Genomic DNA, 24979 nt, shown 5'->3' on the forward strand with positions numbered 1-24979 from the left:
CTTATACAGTGTACAGAGCAACATCTATTATGGTCACTATAATAATAATAATAATATTTTAAAATAATAATATTTATATAGCGCCAGTAGATTCTGCAACACTTTGCAAAACCAAATTTGGTGGGGAGAGCGGACTAAGCACAAAATTCTTTACCTATTCTATACCTTTTTATAGCAAAACAGCATTCATCCAGTGCTATATAGAATGCTTTTATACAAAGCAGTGAGTATGTGCTTGGTGCTTCTTTCAGATGTTCTAAGGTCATTCCCTGAGAAAATAGGAAGACAATTTAAATAGCAAAGCTTTAAATGTACTTTTTCCAGTGCAGAAATATGGGCTTTCTTTATAAACCATAACTCTGCTCAATGGACTTAAGAGCATGCATAATACTAGCTCATGATGACACATTACATTTGGGGTTCCTAAGGCTAGTTTTATAGTAAGACTGCAGCCTCCATTGAGTATCCTGTAAACATGCATGCTTTGGCCAAGTGTACATGCTGGCTGTCAAGGATAAGCTGCTGCCAGACACCTTTGGTAATGCAGAACTTGTGGGGAAGAGACTGAGTAGACAATATCCGTAATGTTTATCCAGCTTACAATCAGTGCCTGTTGGCTTAATTTGAATTACATTATAGAAATAATGTCTACTGCAATATTATTATTTTTCCCTTGAACGCCCTTTACAGATAAATCATATGTTCCAACAGCTTTGTCAGTCTCATTGATTCCTATTGAAATAATTGTTTTGGTGACGTTTTCTATAATACTCTTATTTACTCTATAACTTAATGCACTAGGCAGAAGGGCCATGTTGGAGGGGCTCATCAGAGTCCCCATTATTGCAGACTTACCTGTTGGAGATCTGTACATTGACACATTTGCTTCACAGTTTTTACATAATTTGTTTTTTTTCCTTTTTGTTATTTCTTCACTCATCGGTGCCTTGGTGAAGACACTATAATGAGATTGTTCTATTAAATATTATTCTCAGTTGCACATTGCTTAAATAGGTTAGTGTGTCAGACCATTAGGTGATTTCAGGGATTTTGGATAAACTGACATATAGCAGACCCCATTGAATATTCAGTGTACATCCCATATTTACCTTAATAAATGGGATACTAAATATCTATTGTTTCACCCTTTTACCTCTGTAGGCAAAAATGTTTGATAATGGGGAAGCTTGGGGATCAGAAGCACCAGTTGACCCTAAACTCATTTAATTTAGTATTCATAGAATGCCGACTACTTTTATATCAGATCAGTACTTTACTTTGGGAAGGTTTCCTGCACAGGAGTCCAGATGGACCTTGGTTACCTTTTGTCATTCATCAAGTGAACGTTAGACGTGCCACGACCACTGACATGCCTCTTTTATTAAATACTTGTAATTTCATGGGAAATAAAATTCTGGAACATATTTTTTTAGACCTCTGTGTTGTCCAATTCATGTTTTGTTTCCGTATGTATAAATAGACAAATGGGTGTTACCAATTCCCTTGGAGCAAAGGGGTGTGTCCCTGCACAGTCTGACTCTGGCCTCAATGATTGGACAGTGTGAGATAATGTGCAGGGACACACCCCCAACTAGTGACACCTACTTGTCAATGTATTTACAAACTTCAAGAAGGTGTAATAGAGGAAAGGTAGACATCTGTCGTTTTTTTTTTTTTTTTTTTTCTATTAGCAGAAACAGTAATTCAGTATTGAAATAAATATTTTCAGTTTTTATATGCTTGCTCTTTGTGAATAGTGGTTCATCTCACACAATATTTCCCACCACAATTTACAGGTAAACAGGTTTTTATTTTTTTAGTTTTTATTTTTAATCTCTAAACATAAACTGAAAAATGCAGTTTTGGCCAGACAATTGCCCACCCAATCCCACTTTACATTCCAGTCACTTGTGTTTTTGCGTGCAGGGGTACAAATTTTGATAGGTTGGGCTAATGTGGGTAATGAGATGATCCTAGGGCAGTGCTGCCTGTGCTATCGCTCCTCCAGCAGCTCTGTGCGGAACTTAAAGGGGCACTCCGCTGCTCAGCGTTTGTAGCAAACTGTTCCGAGCGCTGGAGCTGGCGCCGGGAGCGCATGACATCACAGCCCAGCCCCCTCATGACGTCACAGCCATCACGCCCGCTCCCATAGACTTGCATTGAGGGGCGGGCGTGATGTCATTAGTGGGCAGGGCTATGACATCGCGAGCTCCCGACTCCAGCGATCGGAACAGTTTGTTCCAAACACTGAGCAGCGGAGTACCCCTTTAAGTTAGGTGTCACACATCACTTTTAAGTGCTGTGAGTTATCTCACCTGCAGGGGTTGAACTGAAAACCGTAAAGTACATCCCATAAATGTTTTGGGGTGTTACAAACTTGAAGTGGGGTCTATTGCATCTTTTACCTGACTGGGTCTTCTTTGCTGCAAGGTTAATGAAGACCAACTTTAAAATTTTTAGTTTTTACAGTATTTTGCTTGTGGACATAGAAGTCATGTCCATAATAGGCAGTGTTCCCTATTAATTTAATGTCTCAAATAACTGAAAATGAACAACAGCAGTACATTTAATGGTAGATTTTCTAATGCCCTGTAAATCTGATATGCCCAATGTAGTTGAGAGAAATATGGAAATGGATAAGTACTGTATATACAGTATATTTTTTTATAATCTGTATACAGAACCCCTGGGGTTACATTATATTTTTGCACGCTAACTTAGCTTTCTCTCTTATAATGAAGCTATCTTCAAAGGAGAACTCTGCATATCAGATGCTTAATAATTAAAGTTGCTTTGCTGCTTACGGCCTAAATCTGAAGAGCTTTGTTGGTATTTTTATCATTATGGAAACCTTCAGGCAATTCTCTTCTATGCCTTTCACACATATTTTGGTTACGTCTAGCGCATGGCTGGGTATTATAGATTACTCCTTGCGGTTTTAATCATCATGGACGTTAAAACATCAGATCTTAACAGTCTTTAAAACATTTACTTACTAGGCCGGATTCACACTGGTTGTGGCTGCAGGTCCCAGGCCAAACCCTGACAACATCATAATGACCCACCCCGATCAGGATCAGGGACCAAAATTATGATGGTGTTAAATCCAGCCTTAGTCAAAAAGATCTGCTGTTATGAATTACATCTAAATAGTTCCTGGTGTATGTGTAACACATCGATTCTTTTTTTATTTGAAAGTTTGTGGAAATGTCATAATGCCCTAAATCTCCAAATAAGTTTTTCTTATCTTCGGCTGTAAACCAGCATTTGGGTATGCCAAAAGTATTTGCCAATATTAATAATGTTGAGGGTAATTGCCTAGGTCGGCATTAAAGGAAAACTGTCACATATTTTCTCCCGCACTATCCACAGGTACTGGTGGATAGTGCGGGAGACGCTGATTAAAACGAGCCCTACCTTGGTCTGATCCGCGCCGCCGTGCGCCCGCAATTGTAGTTTTAATCTCTGTGTATATCCTGCTGTAACCGGCAAAGGCGGGGCTTCTGCGGGCTAACGGACACTGACGTCAGCGCCGCTCATGAATATTCATCACTCAATCCGTCTGGTTAGGAGCGGCGAAGAGAGGGAGAACAGGAGGGAGGGGGGATGAATATTCATGAGCGGCGCTGACGTCAGTGTCAGTTAGCCCGCAGAAGCCCCGCCTTTGCCGGTTACAGCAGGATATACACAGAGATTAAAACTACAATTGCGGGCAAACGGCGGCGCGGATCAGAACAAGGTAGGGCTCGTTTTAATCAGTGTCTCCCCCACTATCCACCAGTACCTGTGGATAGTGCGGGAGAAAATATGTGACCGTTTTCCTTTAAAGGGGTTATCCAGGAATAGAAAAACAGAGCTAATTTATTCCAAAAAACGCTCCCCCTCTGTCTCCAGGTTGGGTGTGGTTCTGCAGCTCAGTTCCATTGAAGTGAATAGAGCCAAGTTGTAATACCACACCCAACCTTGAGACAGACGGGGAGCAGTTTTTAAAAGACATTAGTTCTGTTTTTCAATTCCTGGATAACCCCTTTAAATGGAACTTGCTTTGTTGAAAGTGCAGGCCAGTCTACAGGCAGCAGGTTACAGAGCTGGAGGAGCTGAGATGATTTATATATAGTTTCTTGGGGAAAGTTTTAGATTAACTATTAATTTATTCAGGCAAATCTTCTCATTTTGGACAAAGAAGTCAAGTGAGCGGTCCTACTCCGTGGCTGACAACTTCCTCTACACACTTCCTATACTCACTAATACATAGATAGCTGTGGGTTACTGAGTACACCTGCCCACATGACTACTTTTCATACAATAAGCAGAGATATACATGAATGAATAACAAGTTATCTTTTCCCACAAACCTTTATATTAATCTGCTCTGCTCCTCCTGCTCTTTAATATGATGCCTGCAGATTTAATTGCATTTTTAGGTTCCCCAAAAGTAGTCCTTTTTTGTCACAAATATTTGGCCATATTGGACCATTCTATTTAGGCCCAAGTATTGTGTTTTTGTCAACCATGGCCTCATGCAGTCATGATCTCTCTGCTTGTCACATAGTTTCCCTCAATAGCTTTTGTACACAGAATAGCTTATGCAGACGTGACCTCAACTATCTTCATTGATGGAAACTTCTAAAAAGCCTACCATATATGTCTGTGGGATTTGTGAGTAGCTGCTTTATATAAAGCCACACTTTCTCAGATGTGGTTTCCTCTTTTCCGACATGGCATTGGGAAGGCACTGCTAAAATTCCTCACAATGCATTCTTTGACATGTTTTGATTGGGAGAAAAAAGTTAAAGCTGTATCCACAAGTAAGAACGGATGTATTTGAGGTTATGGCTGCCCATGGTGCCTTATCCTAAGGTCACCTACAAGTAAACACATACTGAGCTTACATAGACACTGTCTGATCAGATCTTCTGGTTGATCACTCTAGTAGATAATATATATTTCCAAGGCATTTATTAAAGGGACAGTAAGTTTTAAGTAAGCATTCACACTTCTTTTCTTAGGACTGTTTTGTCCCACGTTCAAATCTGAGGGCTAGAAAATAAACAAAATACTAACTAGAAAAAACTTTCTAAATGTTACCTGCCTCAAATTTACAAAAGGAGGTGGCTTTAACTTGCACCTCCTCTGGTTTCAATTTCTCTACTGGAGACCAGATTGAGAGGGCCATGTAGAGATTGTCTACTCTCTGCCACTTTACGATAAAACTGTTTGTTTCAATAGTTTACAGAAAGTCTTGCAGACTACCAAAAGGTAAGTGTTTTTTTTCTTTTATTGGTTTAGACATTTAGTGTCCCTCAAAGCATCTGAAGGGCAAAAAATGCAGCAAGATGTTTATATGGTCTGCTCTGTAGGTATTTAATTCAGAGTGCTGAAAGTGTTTTACATAAAAATTTATTGAAATTTAACCCTAAGATATGTTTCAAGGTGCCATTAAGATTTCAGATACCTTAGTTATTGCTCACAAATGATCCTTGGGGTCAGTCTATAGAGACTACATTACATGTATGTGTACATAACCAATGGTTATTTCATCAAGTCCATTGCAAGAACAGCCATGGTCACATCTGAATCTTAACACAGCGGCAAAACCGGTCCTCCTAATCTTATATGTTATACCAGCCAGTGCAGGTTATGTTCTGAAAGACACGTTTAAAGGAAACCGTTCACCATAAAAATCTAATCTATTGGCATCACACTATAGAGCAGAAAGAGCTGACGAGATCGATATATTTCTTTTTGGGAAAATATTCAGCCCTGCTTTTTCTAATCGTTGAAGTCCAGGTGGTGGCGTCACTCATTTGTATGACCACCCACTGGACTACTAAGCATGGAAAGCAGAGAGATTTCAATCAATAAATGACGAGGTATACAGAATCTTTTCCCTCGAATATATACAGCTATCTATTCTGCTCCTCCTGTTCTATAACGTGATGTTGTTAAATCAGACTAAATGTCCAGTGTGACAGGTTCCTTACCATTAACTACACACTGCCGCTTTGTTTACGGAGTATAGTATTTGATGCACAGCCTCCTATGGCACAAGTGATGTTGCCAGTTCCTAGTAAGTTTATGGCGGGGGGGGGGGGGGGTCAAGAGTTTTCCACAAAGCCAGACAGCTTTGCTCTGAACAGTCCCTTTTTTCTACTTGGCTAAAGCTGATGGGTATTGGTTTCCATAAAATATATAAATATATGAATGCATTTATCTACAAACGGTGATTATTTTTGTGTGTCTTTTTTTTTTTTTTTCCATATTATCTGTGAGTTTGTATTGGTTTGGTTTGGCTATGATTTTTAATAAGTGGTTTAAATGTGCCTTCTTGTTTTCCTTATGGCCTATGACCTTTCACCTTTCTGTTCTGTGACTGGCTGTCTCTGCTTATTCTGCGTTAGGAGGTACGTACACAAACGCTTCCAGCCACACAATTTGAGTTATTCATTCACTTTTTTTTCCTTTTTTTTTCCACCTAAATTTTATTTTGCAGATTTTAAAAATAATCACGGAATTGCGCTCTTTTTGTTTTCTTTACCCATAATCACCATTTTTGCATTTTTGTTTTATTTTGGGTTGGAAAATCTTCCTGATTCTTCTGCCAAGCTTCAATTTTCTAATATGAATTGGTTAACCAGCATTGCCATTTACCAGTCACTAATTTTGTGAGGGCCTTTATTGAGATCTGCAGTCATTTTGGTAGACTGAGGTACGGAGACCACCAGCCTGCCGATCTCTGTAACCACAACGTGCCCGTAGCACTCAGGCTCATTTCTCAGGAAGTTAAAGTGCCACAGACTATGATCCCCTGCAGAGAAAAATATAACTCTGTGTTGGGGAGGGGGATCCATTTGCAGTGTATTTAGAGTCTGGTAAATACATTTCAGCATAAATCCTTAATGCTAACATTTTAATTTCACAATGTGAGTTAACATGTAACCCAATCACTTTATTCAGTCTGCATAAAAATTTGAGAATGTGTTATCTGATTCTTATCATGTAAAGTGTTTTAATAGAAAGCATAATAGGCACCTTCTATCTATATTTATTGGTCCTAGAAGCGGCTGAGCAGCTTCACTTTCTTGGCCAGTCTTATGTGCTGAAAGAGTAGCTCAAACTGAAGTATATCATTCCGCCATCAATTTCCTAGATTATTCTTGGTTTACCTCTTCTGACTTTTTCAATTATGGCCCATTGTTCAAGAGGTTGTCACACGGCCTTGGCTCGTGGTCAGTAACATTGAATATTAATGTGATCTAAATTCAATTTGTGTTGGATAAAAGGAGAATTTTTCATTTCATAATTTTTTAAGTCCCCTGAGTCCCCTGTGCATAATTCAACACCCAGTACCCCATAATGACAAAGAGAAAACAGAATGGTAGAAATCTTTGCTGATTTATTGAAAAGGAAAACCAAAAACTTTGCCGTGACACAAGTATTCAGTTCCATTACTTAGTTGAAGCACCTTTGGCAGTGATTACAGCCTCCAGTCTTCTTGGATTGCCACAAGCATTACATACCTAAGTTTGGAGATTTTCTGCCATTCTTTTTCTGCAGATCCTCGCATGCTCTGTCAGGTTGGCCAAGGACAGTCAGTGACAGCCATTTTTAGATCTCTCCTGAGAAGTTTAATTGGGTTCAAGTCAAGGCTCTGGTTGGGCCACTCAAGAAAATTCACAGAGATGTTCCTATGCTACTCTTGTGGTGTTTTGGCTTTTTTACTTAGGGCCGTTGTCTTGTTGGACTGTGAACCTTTGGGCCAGACTGAGGTCTTCTACATCAGGTTTTCATTAGAAATATCTCTGTACTTTTCTCCATTCAGCTTTCCATCAAACCTGACCAGTCACCAGGTTCTAACCGCTGAAAAAACACCTCCACAGCATGATGCTTTTTGGTTAAATCGGACCAGAGAATTTTCTTAGGCTGCAGTGATGGTTGACTATATGGAAGTTAAGGCTTTATCTTTAGGGCTCAGCCAGAATGAGCATTGGGTTCTTGGTCACCGACCTTATCAATCAGTATACTTTGTACCATTTAACCCCCCCCCTTTAGCACTTTTACACCCTTGGGTCATCATACATTATAGTGAGGCTAAACTATTGTTTATACAAATATTTGTTCCCAATCATTGCCCAGTGTACACATGCTGAGGAAACAAACAATAAAATCCTTGTATGTCATTAATTTCATCTTTTATGTGGGCATAAAAATTATCATTAGCTACACACCTCCTCATGTAAACCGTAACATAAAGTGGTTTTTTAGAGGATCAATATTTAGCCAATTTTTTAGTCAACCAGACAAAAATGTGTTTGATTTCTGACAGTTAGCAACCAATCAAATGAGCTGTTATTGCTTGCAATCTTTCTGTGACAGAAATCAGAAACATTTGTATCAGAAAAATAAATCCGGACCACTGGATATATTCAAACACTCACAGTGGCTAGAAAATGTCACTTATATATAACACAATACATATACACAATATATGGCCTAGTAGATGCAAGTGTTACATGTTCTCCAATTTTTATTTAGGAAAAACAGCAAAGTGGTATTTTTTGGGCCATTTTTTTGTTCTTGTTGCAACTGAAAAGGAACACTTGTTCATTGTGAAACGGTGATATGAACAGTTTTGGTAAAAGCCAGGACAGCGATGAATGAGCTAGCAAGATGAGTAAGAGGAGATTGGGGAGAAACCATCTTCCTTCAAGTGTAATGCTGTGCATCAGGCCAAGCTGTTCGACATTACACTGAGTGATGTTTGCCCTTGTGGTGGCTGCTTTCCACGCATACCCTGCTGGTCACTAAATTCCCAAAGGAGATGATTTTTTTTTTCTGTCGAAATTAGTAGAAGTGGTCCTCCAGATGCTCATGAATAAATCATGTGATGTTCAGCCTGCATTTTACTATCTACAGGCAGATCAGCCGTCGGATTGAGTTACATTTAACATTGCCACTACTACTTTCTAGCTCCGTGCTTCACTTAACACTTCTGAAAATCAATAAAGGTCCCTATAGACTTTACAAATGTCCATCAAGACAAATGGAGCAGTATTGAGATCATCCACTACTACTATTCCAGGAAAGAAAGATCTTCTGATATATCTGTTCGAAGATAACATTGGCAAGGTCTGTCATCCCAAATCTCCAGTGAGCTCCAGAAAGAAAGGTCTCTGTATGGCTCTTAAAGGGGTTGTCAGTGATTATAAAGAAAAGGGTTTCCTTTTCGCCAGACACAGCACCGCTCCCGTCCGTGGGCTGCATACTGTATTGCAGCTTGGCCTTGTTCACTTGATAGGGAAGTTGTTTTTGAACTGTATCAGACACTTTTTTTTCCATATTCTTTGAGAATCTGGTTGTACTGTATGTTTCTGTCAATACATTGGTTTGGTTGGGGGTAACAGTAGAGAAGCAGCGTAGACGATGCGGGAGCCTTTGCAGATTTGTGCTTAGAACAGGCTTTGCTGCTGTAGAAGAAGATGCACAGACTAATCCACCACCTGTCCCCGCAACCCCTAATGGATGTGGGATAATTTAGCTATGATTTTCACTTCTCTTTGGCAAATAGTGTTTCTTTTATTTAACTTGGCATTTTTGAGAAGTGGCTCCCATTTTATGTTAAAGGGGTACTCCGGTGCTTACACATCTTATCCCCTATCCAAAGGATAGGGGATAAGATGCCTGATCACGGGAGTCCCGCAACTGGGGACGCCCGGGATCATGCACGCGGCACCCCATTTGTAATCAGTCCCCAGAGCGTGTTCGCTCCGGGACTGATTACTGGCGACCGCAGGGCCGGCGGCGTGTGACGTCACGCCTCCGCCCCCGTGTGACATCACGCTCCGCCCCTCAATGCAAGCCTACGGGAGGGGGCGTGACAGCTATCACGCCCCCTCCTGTAGGCTTGCATTGAGGGGCGGAGCGTGACGTCACACGCCGCCGGTCGACCATAATCAGACCCGGAGCGAACACGCTCCGGGGACTGATTACAAACTGGGTGCCCCGTGCATGATCCCGGGCATCCCCAGCTGCGGGACTCCCGCGATCAGGCATCTTATCCCCTATCCTTTGGATAGGGGATAAGATGTGTAAGCACCGGAGTACCCCTTTAAAGGGAGCCTGGTTTATTCTATTGACATCATGTTATAGAGTAAGAGAAGCTGAGCAGACGGATACATGTTTGGAGGGGAAAAGATTCATTATAACTTGTAACTTATTGGTAAAATCCCTGAACGCAGTGGGTGGTCTTAGTCAATTGAGACCACCTTCTCTGTGTCAGGGTGCACACAAAGATCACGGTCAGTCACTAATTACGCCCACTGGGCTCTTAAAGGGGTTGTCTGAAGTGCAGAAATGGTCCTACCTATTACGTTCCACAGTGCTCCACTTCCATTCCCTGGTCGTCCTGGTAGAATACTCTTCAGAAATGGAAGGAGGCATGATTTTGGCACAAACGGAATGACATCATTCAGCTATTGGACATTGTATATGGGCGTAGCTTCCCCACACACAATGATTAGGACGAACATCTGCCCCCTTCCGCCTTGGAACAGTATACTTCCATGATGTAAAGGAGTGGTATTGGAGCACCAGGGAGCAAAGGAGGTAGAATCTTTAATGCTCCCCAGTCAACCCCTTTAAGCTTGAAATGAGCATGGATTTCAACCAGTAAGTTACAAGTTATACTGTATCTTTTCCTACAAAACTGTATATCAAGCTGCTCAGCTTCTCGTGTTTTATAAATATTTTTATAGTTACAGATCCTATTGTGCAATGCAAAATTAACTTGCTCATACTGAAAGGCTAGGGTATGCCCTTACCTTGTGATTGGTCAAGATCCAACCCCTTGGACAATCATCAATCCTGAAAATGAAGGGATATCAGCACTGCATCCCCTTCAGTCTCTTCATATACAGTGTTGCGTCAGATATCTGGCTGTGGAGAAATGTGTCTGGCCCTATTTACTTCAGTGGTGCTGATCTGCAGTTCCCCTGAGCAGATGGTGGCTGGGGTCCCACTTCACAGGGAAAGACTGTAAAGGGGATGCAGTACCAAGATCCCTTCATTTTCAAGATCTGTAAGGGGAACCAAAACTTGGACCATAAAGTGATGGCTTATATCTTAAAGATATGCCATCGTTTTATGAGATTGTAATGCCCTTTAAAAAAAAGTCTGGCAGCTCTGCATTTGCAGCTGGAAGCTGCAGACACCATTGGAACTGTTTCTTACTGAAGCTGATGGCGGTTGACAAAAAATGCCCTTTTTTTAATTTCTCAGCCAAGTGTCAAGAAGGCAGGACCCAGTTGCTGATGTGCAACAGACTTTGGCACCCACCTCTTTGATACTTGGTTTAGTAATGAAAAGGTCATTTTAGAAGTTTAGAAACCACCTCTCTAGGATTTACTTTTAAGGTTTGCTTTTATACCTTAAGGCTGGGTTCCCCCTGCTGAACCCCTAGACGGAATTTCTGCTGGAGATTTCGTGGGCTGCGCTAGGATAGCACAGACTGTGTTGCCATCCCCATAGATGGCAATGCATTTCTCAGCACCAAAATATCCACTAAGAGATGCATTGCCGTCTATGGGAACGGAAATGCAGTCACCGCGGTCCTAGCACCGACTCCGGGATCTCCTGCGGAAATTCTGTCCGGAAATTCTACAGGGTTAACCCGGCCTAACAACTAGCCAGTGGGATCTGCAATTTTTTGCAGCAAATACAGCTGACAGATTCCTTTAAAGGTAAGCAACCTAATGTGGCCATGGATGAAAGAAACTTTGGGGGTAATTTATCATTGGTTTTACCCTGGTTTTGTGGTGTACATTTGTCGCACAGTTTGTCTCAGATGCTGTTTTGAGAATTTTCATTGCGACTTTTGCTTTAGAAGGTTTTTCTAAAAGAGCATACCAAGTCATGATTTCAGTTGATATCGTGCAGTGGTCAGGAATTCATCATATGCAACTTTTTGGTTTGTTGCATATTTTGTCGCAATTAGGTGCAAATCTTACACCATCCCTCACTTGGCTTACAAAACTGACTGCAAACAGCATTATTAAAAAGTTGCACAAAAAGTCGCAGAGGGGCACCATATAAAGTGGTGTAATGAGGTAAGAAATGTGATCCGCAACAGATTTATCACTTGCGATGCACCATGTAATAAATCTGGTGCAGGTACACCGTTTCCACCACATGAATTAATGGGGTAAAAAGACATTCGCCTACACCACTCATTGTGTCTGTAACTGAGACAGTTTTATGATGGTTGGTAGTGGTGATAGAATTGAGCAGGAGGTTATGAATCTCCAATTCTTTCATTGCTTTCGTGGCAGTGATTCATTTCAGGATCCAAATTATTTGTTTGCATGAGATTTAATTAAAAAGACCCAATAAAATTAAAGGAATAATCTACATAATGTAGTGAAGTCTTATGCCATACTGTCTGGTTAGCTGACCTACAGGATGGATGAGGCCCCACCGAGGCCTTTAGAATGGAAATCCATGCATAAGGTTAATTGTCTTTTTCCAATAGTTATTCATCATGTTGTATTCAGGTTATGTCACATATTATGAGTTTAGATATTTTGCATGGTGATAATACAATTTGGTTTACTGTCCTGCATAGTTTTGATGCATAAAAAATGGCCTGTCTATGCATATATGTTCACAGCTTCTATTGTGCTCCAGAGAGTAGATGCCGTACTGTTCACATTTATCTAATTTCACATGTGAGTCCACCCCTCACAATTTTGTAAATATTTTATTCTATCTTTTCATGTGACAACACTGAAGAAATGACCCTCTGCTACAATTTAAAGTAGTGGGTGCACAGCCTGTATAACAGTGTTTATTGTTGTGTCCTCTCAAAATAACACAACACGCAGCCATTAATGTATAGACCTTGGCAACAAAAGTTAGTGCGTTCCCTAAGTGAAAAATGTCAAAATTGAACCCAAAGTGTCAGTTATGTGTGGCCACCATTATTTTCTGGCACTTCCTTAAAGAGTACCTGTCATCAAACCATGTTTTCTAAACTAACTCAGAATATATTCCCTAACTACTTCTAACACCCCTCCAGCCCTTAAAAAAAAGTCTTCGCTTTAAAAATCTTCATCATACCTTTCCCCTTGCTCACATTGTGTAAGCTCCCGGCAGGAGAAAGTGGGTGTTCCCCAGCAGGCAATGTCATTAAGCCTGTGAGAGCTGTGCCTTGCCATGCCCCACACTACACTTCCTGAGTTTGGTCTCCTGCCAGACCGAGAGGAGACCAAAATAACTGTTTGAGTTTCACAGGGAACAGAACAGAGTCACCTAGTGGATATTTATCCAATCACATTAAAAACATATAAAGGTTGAGAATTTTAACAGCAAGTGAATAGCAAAGTGTCTTATAATTACATAATGAACAATATATTAAATGCTTAGTTTGGTGACAGGTATTCTTTAAACCTCTTTGGCATGGAGTTCACCAAAGCTTCACAGGTTTTCACTGGAGTCGTCTTCACTTCTCCATAATGACAACACAGAACTGGTGGATGTTAGAGACCTTACGCTCCCCCCCACCTTCTGTTTGAGGATGCCCCACAGATGCTCTATATGGTTTAGGTCTGGAGACATGCTTGGCCAGTCCGTCACCTTTGCCATCAGCTTCTTTAGCAAGGCAGGTCATTATCATGTTGGAATACTGACCTTCGGCCCAGTCTCTAAAGGGATGGGATCATGCCCTGCTTCAGTATGTCACCATATGTATTGACATTTTTGGTTCCTTCAATGAACTGTAGCCCCCCTAGTGCCATCAGCATTCATGCAGGCCCAGACCATAACACTCCTACCACCATGCTTGACTGTAGGCTAGACACATTTGTCTTTCTAGTTACTTTGTTACCTCCACACACGCTTGACACCAACTGAAACAGATAAGTTTATCTTGGTCTCATCAGACCACAGGACATTGCTCCAGTAATTCATGCCCTTAGTCTGCTTGTCTTCAGCAACTGAATATGTGCACTCAACTTCTTTGGTTGACCATGGTGAGACCTGTTCAGAGTGAAACCTATCCTATAAAACTGCTGTAGGCAGCTCGATGGTGCAGCTCCGTTTGTGTCTTGACAATTTTCTTGACCCTTTCCTGCTATAGGACATATGCATACATCCCAGCACCCGACAATTTCGCGTGCTGGGACATATGCATACGTCCTAGTGATCACCGGCACTGCACAAGCAGTGCAGGAGATCGGCGGCGGGACCCGGCTGTCACTCACAGCTGGAGTCCTGCTGCAGCTGTTGGAGCTGCGATTGCGCCAGTTTTGGCAGCGTTAACCCCATAGATGCCGTGATCAATCCTCACCAACAGCGGTGCCGCGATAAGATTGAGGGTCGCCGTTGGTTGCTATGGCAGCAGGAGGTCAGATCATGACCTCCTGTCTGCATGCTACGGAAGCCTGTGAGATCCAGCCACAGGCTGGATTGCACAGGCTGTACAGTGTGCAGCTGATCGGGTCTGTGCTGGTACAAATGTATTTCAGCATAGTATAACCTGTAAAAAGTGTAAAAAATAAAATAAAATAAAAAGTTTTTCAATAAAAGTATGAAGTGTAAAAACAAAATAAAATAAAAAATCCCCTTTCCCAATAAAAGCCCTGTATTATCACCAAAAAAGATCAAAAACACAAGGTACTGCCACGTCCGTAATTACGTGTACTATAAAACTATAATGTAAATTAAAGGGGTATTCCAGGCAAAAACTTATTTTTATATATCACCTGGCTCCGGAAAGTTAAACAGATATGTAAATTACTTCTATTAAAAAATCTTAATCCTTCCAATATTTATTAGCTTCTGAAGTTTTCTGTCTAACTGCTCAATGATGATGTCACGTCCCGGGAGCTGTGCATGATGGGAGAATATCCCTTGCATGATGGGAAAATATCCCCATAGGAGCTGGACAGCTCCCGGGACGTGAGTCATCAGAAAGCAGTTAGACAGAAAACAGCAACTCAACTTCAGTTGGTTTTTTTTTTTATGTTTATTTTTATTTACACAGTTTTTTTTTTTTAGTTTTTTTTAATGGGAAAAGGGGGGTGATTAAAACTTAATAGGGAAGGGGTTAAAAGATCTTTATTCACTTTTTTTTTCACTTTTTTTTTTTTTTGCAATGTTATAGCTCCCATAGGGAGCTATAACACTGCACACACTGATCTTTTACATTGATGAATGGTTTCTCATAGGGTTGTAGTTCACCACACCTCTGTAGGGCATACACCAGTGTTTCCCAACTAGGGTGCCTCCAGGTGTTGCAAAACTACAACTCCCAGCATGCCCTGACAGCCTTCGGGCATGCTAGGAGTTGTAGTTTTGCAACAGTTGGAGGCACACTGGTTGGGAAACACTGGTGTAACATGATGTGTATGCTGAATAGGATAGAACAGTGTTTCCCAACCAGTGTACCTCCAGGTGTTGCAAATCTACAACTCCCAGAATACCCAAAGTCTGTCAGGGCATGCTGGGAGTTGTAGTTTTACAACAGCTGGAGGCAGACTGGTTTGTAAACACTAGCATACACACACATAACAGGGACTACAACTCCCAGCATGTGTCATTCAGGAGTCGTCGTCCCCCTCCCCCTTCATATAGAGATCATTCCCAGTATGAGATTTATTCCCCTGCAGTCCATACATCCCCAGCCCGTGCACCTTCTCATCCTCCCCTTCACATAACACTTATCTTCTCTGTGAGGTCCTTCTCCTGTGCAGACCTGCGTCTTCAGAAGACAGAGCAGGGGGAGGGGAGGTGAGGAGCTGTGTACTCATGCTTCTCATGCAGATCTGCATCTTCAGAATACAGAGCAGGGGGAGGGGAGGTGAGGAGCTGTGTACTCAGGCTTCTCATGCAGATCTGCATCTTCAGAATACAGAGCAGGGGGAGGGGAGGTGAGGAGCTGTGTACTCATGCTTTTCATGCAGACCTCGGGAGGGGGAGATGAGGGGGCGTGGCTTATTTTCCTCATGCAGACAGAGAAAAAAAAAGCTATGACATCTTGCCCACAGCAGACTCAGAACATGGCCGTTGTGGACAACAGTAAAAGAAAACCCTCTGAACTACAAAACTTCCTGCCCAACAAACAGGTAAGAAAAACACATACATGCTGCCAAAACATATAACACATGTATATTGCAAAAAAACTAAACTTACAAAGAAGATACCATATAGTCAAAAAAATTAACCACCGGAGAACCCCTTTAACTTTCTGGCACCAGTTGATTTAAAAAATAAATAAATAAATTTAAAAAAAAGGGGTTTCCAATGGAGTACCCCTTTGAGGTGAGTGAAAAAATTGCATGTAAACTAGGCTGACATTTTTATGGCTGAACCAATATACACAAATGTGGTAATTCACAAGGAACAACTGACCCATCTGGAACAGGAGGTGTTTTATTATTACCACAAAATAGCTGCACATATTAGCTCCTCTGTTAAAGGGAACCTTTCATTTTGACAATGCAGCATGTTATAGAGCAGAAAGGTATATATTTTTGGTTGAAAAATACTTAGTATACCTTATTTATTTATCTAAAGTGTTACTATAAGGATTTTACCAATCAGTCGGCATCTTTGCACCCAGACCCCTGCCAATCAAAACTTCTGACCTATTGCTGCTATGACGTGTCAAAAGTTTTTGGTGTTTTTTTATTTTATTGTCGGGGGAGGGGGAAGAGTTTGTTTGTTTGATTGATTTTAAGTTTTTCATGCATGGACATGAAAAGGGCTTTGCATGTAAATGTTTTTTTTTTTTTTTTTGCCCCAATTTTTGGCAAAAAGAAGCTATGTGGCTCTAACATGAGCCAGTAAAAAAAATGTGAAGGTCCATTAAGCGCCTGACATGGTGATGTGATTGATCATCTTACTTTTTTTTCTAACTACCAAATCTTGTCACAAAACTTTTTGGGGCAGTTTTATAGAGGATAGTGTCTTGTGTTTACATGTAGTACTAAGAATGGGATCAGATCTTGTCCTCGGAGATCAGAAAACTTTTCTTCTTTATGTGATCTTGGATATGTGTGTGCACTGAGCTGTAATACTGTTTTTAGAACATACCGTAAATGATGAAGCCAGTGTACTTGCGCAAAACTGTATTTTGTATAAGTATTCTTTTATTTTTCCTCTTTTTTTTCTATTCATTTATTTTTTTTGGTGCTCTAGAAGGTTGCAAAATGTTATGTTTTTAGTCCAGTGAATTGAGTCTAAATTGGAAACCATATGTTTACACAGGAGCAGACAAAAAGAGGTGTAACAGACTCCTACTTCCTATTCAGTTTTTGGGAAATCATATCCTAAAGAGAGAAACCTTTTGACTTCTTCTCTTCAGTGACTAGACCTGTGTCTGGTAGTTTGGGGAATGGACCTTTTCTCTTTTGACATCTGTTTCATTACTTCTAGGTAAAGATTTCCTTTAGAGTGAAGGTTTAGATGAGGCCCACAGGGTTGTCTTCCTGCTTTTCTCATTAGCTCTTTAATTCCTTATCCCACTTTGCCTTAGAAATGTACTACCGATTCCTCTGTGGAAATAATTACAGCTTGCCTCATGTCTGGAGATTTATAAAATATAAATATATATATTATGAAATGTGTTCCCTGTGTCTAATAAACATATTCTGTACTGTACACTTAGTGCAGAGATGATCCTTAGAAGTAAAGAGAGAATATTGGGAGTACACATGGCATACTCTACACAAAACACTGTCATCCAGGAGCCGTCCTTCTTTTCTAGATGTGATGGTAGTTGAGGGCTTGTTAATATTTATGATGGCAGTAGAGAGACCAAAGAAACCAGTCTTCCTGCATGTTGGGAGTTATGGTTGATGGGTTCAGCTGCAGATACATGTGGGACTGTACTGATAATATATTAAACATTAAGCTACATGGACAATGTTTTACTATGGATTCTAAGACTGATAGAATGAATGGGTCTACACACAACAGCTAAGTGAATAGATATAATTTATGTAAGTGATTAAAGTCAAATACAAAGCACAAAGTAAATGGTAATGAAACAACATAATACGATTGGGGGAGTTCTGTTGGATATTCAGCACACACAGGCGAGGGTAGCTTCAGGTAATAAACACCTGCACAATTCTATTGCAATATTCCTTTAAAAAAATGTGGTCCTTTTCTTACTTTAGCATCTAGTTCTGCCTGTGAAATACTATAAAAGTGTCCATACGACCTCCACCAGCTTATTCTTCCAATCTACCCATTCACACTTACCTCATCTAATTGCGTATTTGTTTTGAATGGGGGGGGGGGGGGGGGGGGGAATGCCGCTGCCAAATGTCACTAATGGCAATTTATCTCTAATGAATACAGAAAGGCGGGGTTCTGCAATTTAAAACACTCTCTCAGTTGTTCTGTCTTCTTACATCTCTAGTCTTGGGAAAGTCGGTCATTATAAATACACATACCTGTAAGATGTTTATAGGGGTCTTTTGGATCTGAAACACTGACTTTGTCCTTTATATACCTATGAAATGACTACCCCCATCCCTCCGCCCCCCGCATGCTGTAGAGTCACAAGGTCAATGCCCCTCTACTATTGGATTTCTGGTTTTCTCATTTTATGTCCTGCATAAAACAATACTTATTGATACATAATATATAATGGCCATATGTTAATTTTTGTTTTCCACCAAAGGATATACTTTAAATGTATTTGTTGTAAACCGCCCTTACACCTGTGCTGTCATGTTCCAGATGGAGCAAGTTTTTTTTGTATATATTTTTATAGAGGCCACAGGTCATCTTTAAACAGCACAAAAAGTTGCTTACGCGCACTTGCGACTTTTTGTTAGACTTTTGTAAGAAAAGAAAAAAACCTCTAAATCCCTTGATAAATCTCCTTCATATTGTTTTTAAAGTGTACCTGTCATCAACAAAAACCTTTTGATATATTGTAGAGAATACCATTATATGTTTATTTGTAATATACATTTGTTAAAATGTGTATATTTTTGGGTGGAAAATGCTGTCCCTGCAGCTATTGCCTGTGTGTCTCTGTGAGGAGTCCAAATACAGGAAGTGAGGGCGGGACAAGCAGGGCTCTGTGCAGGCTCCTGGATTATCAATCATCCTGATGTGTAAGCCGGGGGAATGTCATAGAGCCTCAGTGTACAGAGCCCTGCTTGTCCTCAGTGTAGAGAGCCCTGCTTGTCCTCAGTGTACAGAGCCCCGCTTGTCCTCAGTGTACAGAGCCCTGCTTGTTGTCAGTGTACAGAGCCCTGCTTGTCCTCAGTGTAGAGAGCCCTGCTTGTCCTCAGTGTACAGAGCCCTGCTTGTCCTCGGTGTACAGAGCCCTGCTTGTCCTCGGTGTACAGAGCCCTGCTTGTCCTCAGTGTACAGAGCCCTGCTTGTCCTCAGTGTACAGAGCCCTGCTTGTCGTCAGTGTACAGAGCCCTGCTTGTCCTCGGTGTGCAGAGCCCTGCTTGTCCTCGGTGTGCAGAGTCCTGCTTGTCCACCCACACTTCCTGTAATTGGTCTTTTCCCAGAGACACACAGGCAATAGCTGCAGGGACAAAAATATACACATATTACAAATATACATATAATGATACTAGACAAGCAAATATGAATCAGCACTCCACAGGTGTCAAATAAGTGATGTTTATTCCATCATGTGCATTGACAACATGATGGAATAAACATCACTTATTTGCAACCTGTGGAGTGCTGATTCATATTTGCTTGTCTGGATTGAGGAATCGGTGGACCCAGGTTCCAGGAATGCGTGCACCCCATTTTCTTTCAACTACTTGGACTTTGGTTGTGCTGTTCATATTTGTATATACATATAATGGTACTATCTACATTATATAAAACATTTTTGTTGAGGACAGGTCCACTTTAAATGTTTATCTTTTTTCTTATTTTCCATTTTTATTATAAAATATTCATTTAAATCTTACAGTTTTTAGGCCTAATAAGAAGCAGACACTTTCTGTTCTGTACAGATCACTTTTGAGTAGTGTTGTCCTTATCACAGGTGGGAGGTTGTAAAAGATGACACCATTCACAATAGCTGAAGCTCAGAGTTCAGCCTCTTCCTACCTTTTGGATTACCTCTGCACAGGTCACGGAGCATGCGTAGAAAACATTCCAGTGCAGTTTATCAGTGTTGGGGCAGAGTATTGTACCTATGTCCATGGGGCTTGCTGTGAAGCATATCTGTAAGTGCTGTGGAAAAAGCTCAGGCAAGAAGACTGCCTCCACCATAATGTTATAATCAGAAAATAGAAAAAGATTAGAAAAAAGAACATGCTTCAGTATCTGACAATATCTAGGCAATACGCTCACTACTAACAATTTGCAAAGAAAATTTCAGTTATTTGCTGACCACCATAGTATTTTTTAGACTGAGGCTACACACAAATGTTATGTTGCACACATTTTGTTTTTTTAACTACAGAAAGTCTGCCTGTAGCCCTAGCCTTACTCTATGCCCAGTGGAGAGGCACAGCATGATTCACCTGCCTTGGGAAGCAATAGTTCTCAGTCATGATAAGTTAAACCACTTAAGTTTGCTTACATCGGTCTTACTCATAGGCTTGAGTTCAATAAAAAAGATTCATAAAATTAATAAATTATTTCAATACAGTCTTTCACATGCAGTTTCTGAGATAAATATATACATAGTAGTAATCTATGCTATAGCAGATGTTGCAGTAATCCTAATTTTATATAGTATAAAGATTTTGTATATAACCCCATAATGTTCGGTGAGCTCATACTCCATGTATCTTGGGAGTCAGGATAATGTTTCTTCCAACATATGACTCTCCAGCCATTGCACAACTACAACTTCCATTATGTCCTGGAATACTTCAGCTGTCAGGGCACGATCAGAGTTGTAGTTTGCAGCAGTTGGGGAGCCCCCGGTTGGTGAACACTGTATTGGGTACTCTTGGTGCCATCGCTGCTGCCCTTATGTGCTTTATTTAATAACCAGGTCCTAATAGCTGAATATTGTATTCCGGGTGAGCAGCTCATCTATTGTTAGTGATTCACCTCTCTTAGTCTTCCCTTTAGAAACCATGGTGCTATTTGGTGGAGTTGTGGTGCTTTTTTTTCTTTACCTCCTGTAAGACAAATAATGAACTAATAAAATCTGCAAGCGTAGACGCTGGAGTTCTTAAATGGTGGCACTGCATTCAGGGCGAGAGTAGGGTGATGTATTGCCGATGTGCTGTACCTAGTAACTCATAGGTGTATAATGTAATTTTCTCTTCCAAGATATCCTCTAACAAAATGATCTGTAATGACATTATTCTGTAATGACATTAGGGCATGGATAATGGATTCATAAGTACTATTAGTCTCTGACCTGTCAACCAAAAGGAGATAAAACTGAAAACGGACTGCAGTCTTCTAAATTGGAGCCCTCTTTACCTTAGGCAATTTGTTCTAAAATAGAGAGGAATCTTATCACTTCTTTCCTACACTGAGGAATAAGCAGTTCATGATGTCAAACAAGGGCCGAAGAACCATAGGTTGCCTAGATCAAGCACCGGGCAAAGAAGCATGAGTCTCCATGGCTTTTGAACACCCATGCTTACAAGTCACGCTCTTGGTCTGCGTTTCCATTGGCTGCTTACTTTGCTGTCATCTTCACTGTTGTGTCCAGACATTTTGTTTGTTTGTTTCAGGCTTGCATTTGCTTTCTTTGTAATTCTGAAATGTTGTTTGTTATTGAACTTTTTTTTTTCCTTTTCTTACAAAGTCATGTATTGAAGTTTAACTATGGTAGGATGGACATGCATCCAGCCAGTCAGCTCTCTATAATAGCAATGGTTTAATCCAGCCTACTTGTACATACAATCTGAAATGTAAAACAGGTGGAAGCTATTTTTGTCTTCTAGTCTTAGACATTTTCTGCAGTAAGTATGCCCCAGCTAATTGAGAGATTGGATGACTTCATTCCCGCTTACAAACTTTCCTCAGATTTTCTCTTTAGGGATTGCTCCTGGACTTATTCCAGAGCTTGTCCTAAGATTTGGTCACGCACAATAGAATACTTTAGTCTTGATGTGCCCTGTAATGTAGTCAATAATTCTACTAGTGAAAGAATTTTATGACAGATCTAATATAATGGAAACCCCTTTGGGGAATTCATAAAGGCCCTTTGCTCGGTTATGTTAGTCTTCATTTATTTTTCCCCTTGCAGTTTGGGGAGTGGCTCGAGCAACGAAGGAGAAATGTGCTGGATAAATGAAAAGCACGTGTTCTCATACAAATGATAACTTCACTATTTAGGAAAGGGGCAAGGTCTCTTCTAAATGTCCTGTAAGTGGAGAGCTTAGTTTTGGAGGTTCATGTGTAGCCCAGTTATTTGGAGGTTGATTTCTTAATAGTTTGATCTTTGTGTCTCCAGGTGGTAGAGTGAAGACGTGGAAGCGCAGATGGTTCATCTTGACTGATAACTGTCTCTATTACTTTGAATACACAACGGTGAGTAGCTTTGGTATCTGGATGGCTAGTAGGCAATGTTATCATTTTCCTGTACATTTGCACATATGAGTAAGCTTAAGGCCCCTATGCATATTTTTTTCTAGACTGGCCAACTGTGTATGGGGCCCTCCCTCAAAATATGTTGTTGGGAACATAAGGATGGGATATGTTGAATTTTTAATGTCTGGTCCTTTTTTTCCCCTCTGGAGATAAGCCATAAGCTGAATTGTCTGGCAGTGGCTTTCAACTAACCGCTAATGCAGGTGTGACCATCTTTATTTACCTACATACCTGTGGTTATCTGTATGACAGGTAATAGCATAAAGTGCAGACAAGGGAGTGGTTTCCATAATACTATTCTATACCAAAACCTGGTAATCAATTTCTAAGGACTTGGTTACATATTCTCTTAGGACTGGAACCCATCCACCATTTTAAAATCCTTAAAAGATTGCCTGCAAAAATGTTTTTAATTTTGTAAACCTGCTCAGGGTGACAAAACAAAATACATGTACTTACTTGCTGCTGATCTCCTGCCCGTGACCTTTCGACAGTGCTGGCCTTACTGCTCATAGCTTAGAATTTTGTGTTCTGACCCATAAGAAGTGCCCGCTTAGCAATTCACAGCCTGAGGTGGGTTACATCTGCAGCCAGTTATTGTTCAGGTATTTCCTATGTAACAAGACAGAGAACAGGAAGCAAAAGGCAGCAAGACAGCTGTCAGAATAGCATCAGTGGGGTATTGGTAGCAGGAGAGTTCATGTATCAGTAGGTTTAGACCTTAAAGAAGTTCTTTGGCCTGAAACAATTGTTGGCCTCTACTCAAGATAGGCCATGATTCGTTGATTGGTGGGGTGCCCCTGCCAGTCAGCTGTTCGTAACCCTGCGTTACACAGTGAACGTGGCCTTCACAGTGAACTTCCTAAATGTTTTTAATCACTTTAATCTCAAACGGCACATTAAGATTTACAGTCATGGCCGTAAATGTTGGCACCCCTTACATTTTTCAAGAAAATGAAGTATTTCTCGCAGAAAAGGATTGCAGTAATACATGTTTTGCTATACACATGTTTGTTCCCTATTTATGTTTTGGAACTAAACCAAAAAAGTGAGGAAACAAAGCAAATTGGACATAATGTCACACCAAACTCCAAAAATGGGCTGGACAAAATTATTGGCACCCTTAAGTTATTTGGTTGCACACCCTTTGGAAAAATAACTGAAATCAGTCGCTTCCTATAACCATCAATAAGCTTCTTACACCCCTCAGCCGGAATGTTGGACCACTCTTCCTTTGCATACTGCTCCAGGTCTTATTGGAAGAGCGCCTTTTCCCATGAGCAATTTTTAAATCTCTCCATAGGTGTTCAACGGGATTTAGATCTGGACTCATTGCTGGTTACTTCAGAACTCTCCAGCGCTTTGTTGCCATCCATTTCTGAGTGCTTTGGGGTCATTAACCTGCTGGAAGACCCAAGATCTCGGGCACAAACCCAGCTTTCTGACACTGGGTTGTACAGTGCGACCCAAAATCCATTGGTAATCCTCAGATTTCATGATGCCTTGCACACATTCAAGGCACCCAGTGCCAGAGGCAGCATAACAACCCCAAAACATAATTGAACCTCCATCATATATCACTGTAGGTACTGTGTTCTTTTCTTTTTAGGCCTCATTCCTTTTTTGGTAAACAGTAGCATGATGTGCTTTACCAAAAAGCTCTATCTTGGTCTCATCTGTCCACAAGACATTTTCCAAGAAGTATTTTGGCTTACTCAAGTTAATTTTGGCAAAATGTAATCTTGCTTCTTTATGTCTCTGTGTCAGCAGTGGGGTCCTCCTGGGTCTCCTCCATAGTGGGGTCCTCCTGGGTCTCCTGCCATAGCGTTTCATTTCATTTAAATGTTGACAGATAGTTTGTGCTGACATTGATGCTCCCTGAACCTGCAGACCGGCTTGAATATCTTTGGAACTTGTTTGGGGCTGCTTATCCACCATCCGGACTATCCTGCGTTGACACCTTTCATCAATTTTTCTCTTCCGTCCACACCCAGGGAGATTAGCTACAGTGCAATGGGTTGCAAACTTCTTGATAATGTTGCGCACTGTGGACAAAGACAAATCTAGATCTCTGGAGATGGACTGGTAACCTTGAGATTGTTCATATTTTCCCACAATTTTGATTCTCAAGTTCTCAGACAGTTCTCTTCTCCTCTTTCTGTTGTCCATGCTTAGGGTGGCGCACACACAGAAACCCAATTCAAAGACTAAGGGAACTTCTCTCCTTTTTATCCGCTTTCAGGTGTGATATTTATATTGCCCATACCTCTTACTTGCCCCAGGTGAGTTTAAAGGAGCATCACTTTTTTTGGTTTAGTTCCAATACACACAAAGGGAATAAACATGTGTATAGCAAAACATGTGTTACTGCAATCCTTTTCTGTGAGAAATACTTCATTTTCCAAATTTCAGGGGTGGCAGCATTTAC

The 24979-nt window shown here is 40.8% G+C and overlaps 1 protein-coding gene across 1 annotated transcript in view; it reads left to right on the forward strand.

The window, feature by feature from the left end:
• Nucleotides 1-24979, forward strand: part of CYTH3 (cytohesin 3) — a 148244-nt gene that overhangs the window by 111762 nt on the left and 11503 nt on the right. The window contains exon 10 of the mRNA XM_056536605.1: nt 22415-22491. Within this exon, the coding sequence (XP_056392580.1) occupies nt 22415-22491 (77 nt within the window). The remainder of the gene's footprint in view (nt 1-22414; nt 22492-24979) is intronic.

Source organism: Hyla sarda, chromosome 8 (genome assembly GCF_029499605.1).
Source record: "Hyla sarda isolate aHylSar1 chromosome 8, aHylSar1.hap1, whole genome shotgun sequence".
Classification (NCBI taxonomy): domain Eukaryota; kingdom Metazoa; phylum Chordata; class Amphibia; order Anura; family Hylidae; genus Hyla; species Hyla sarda.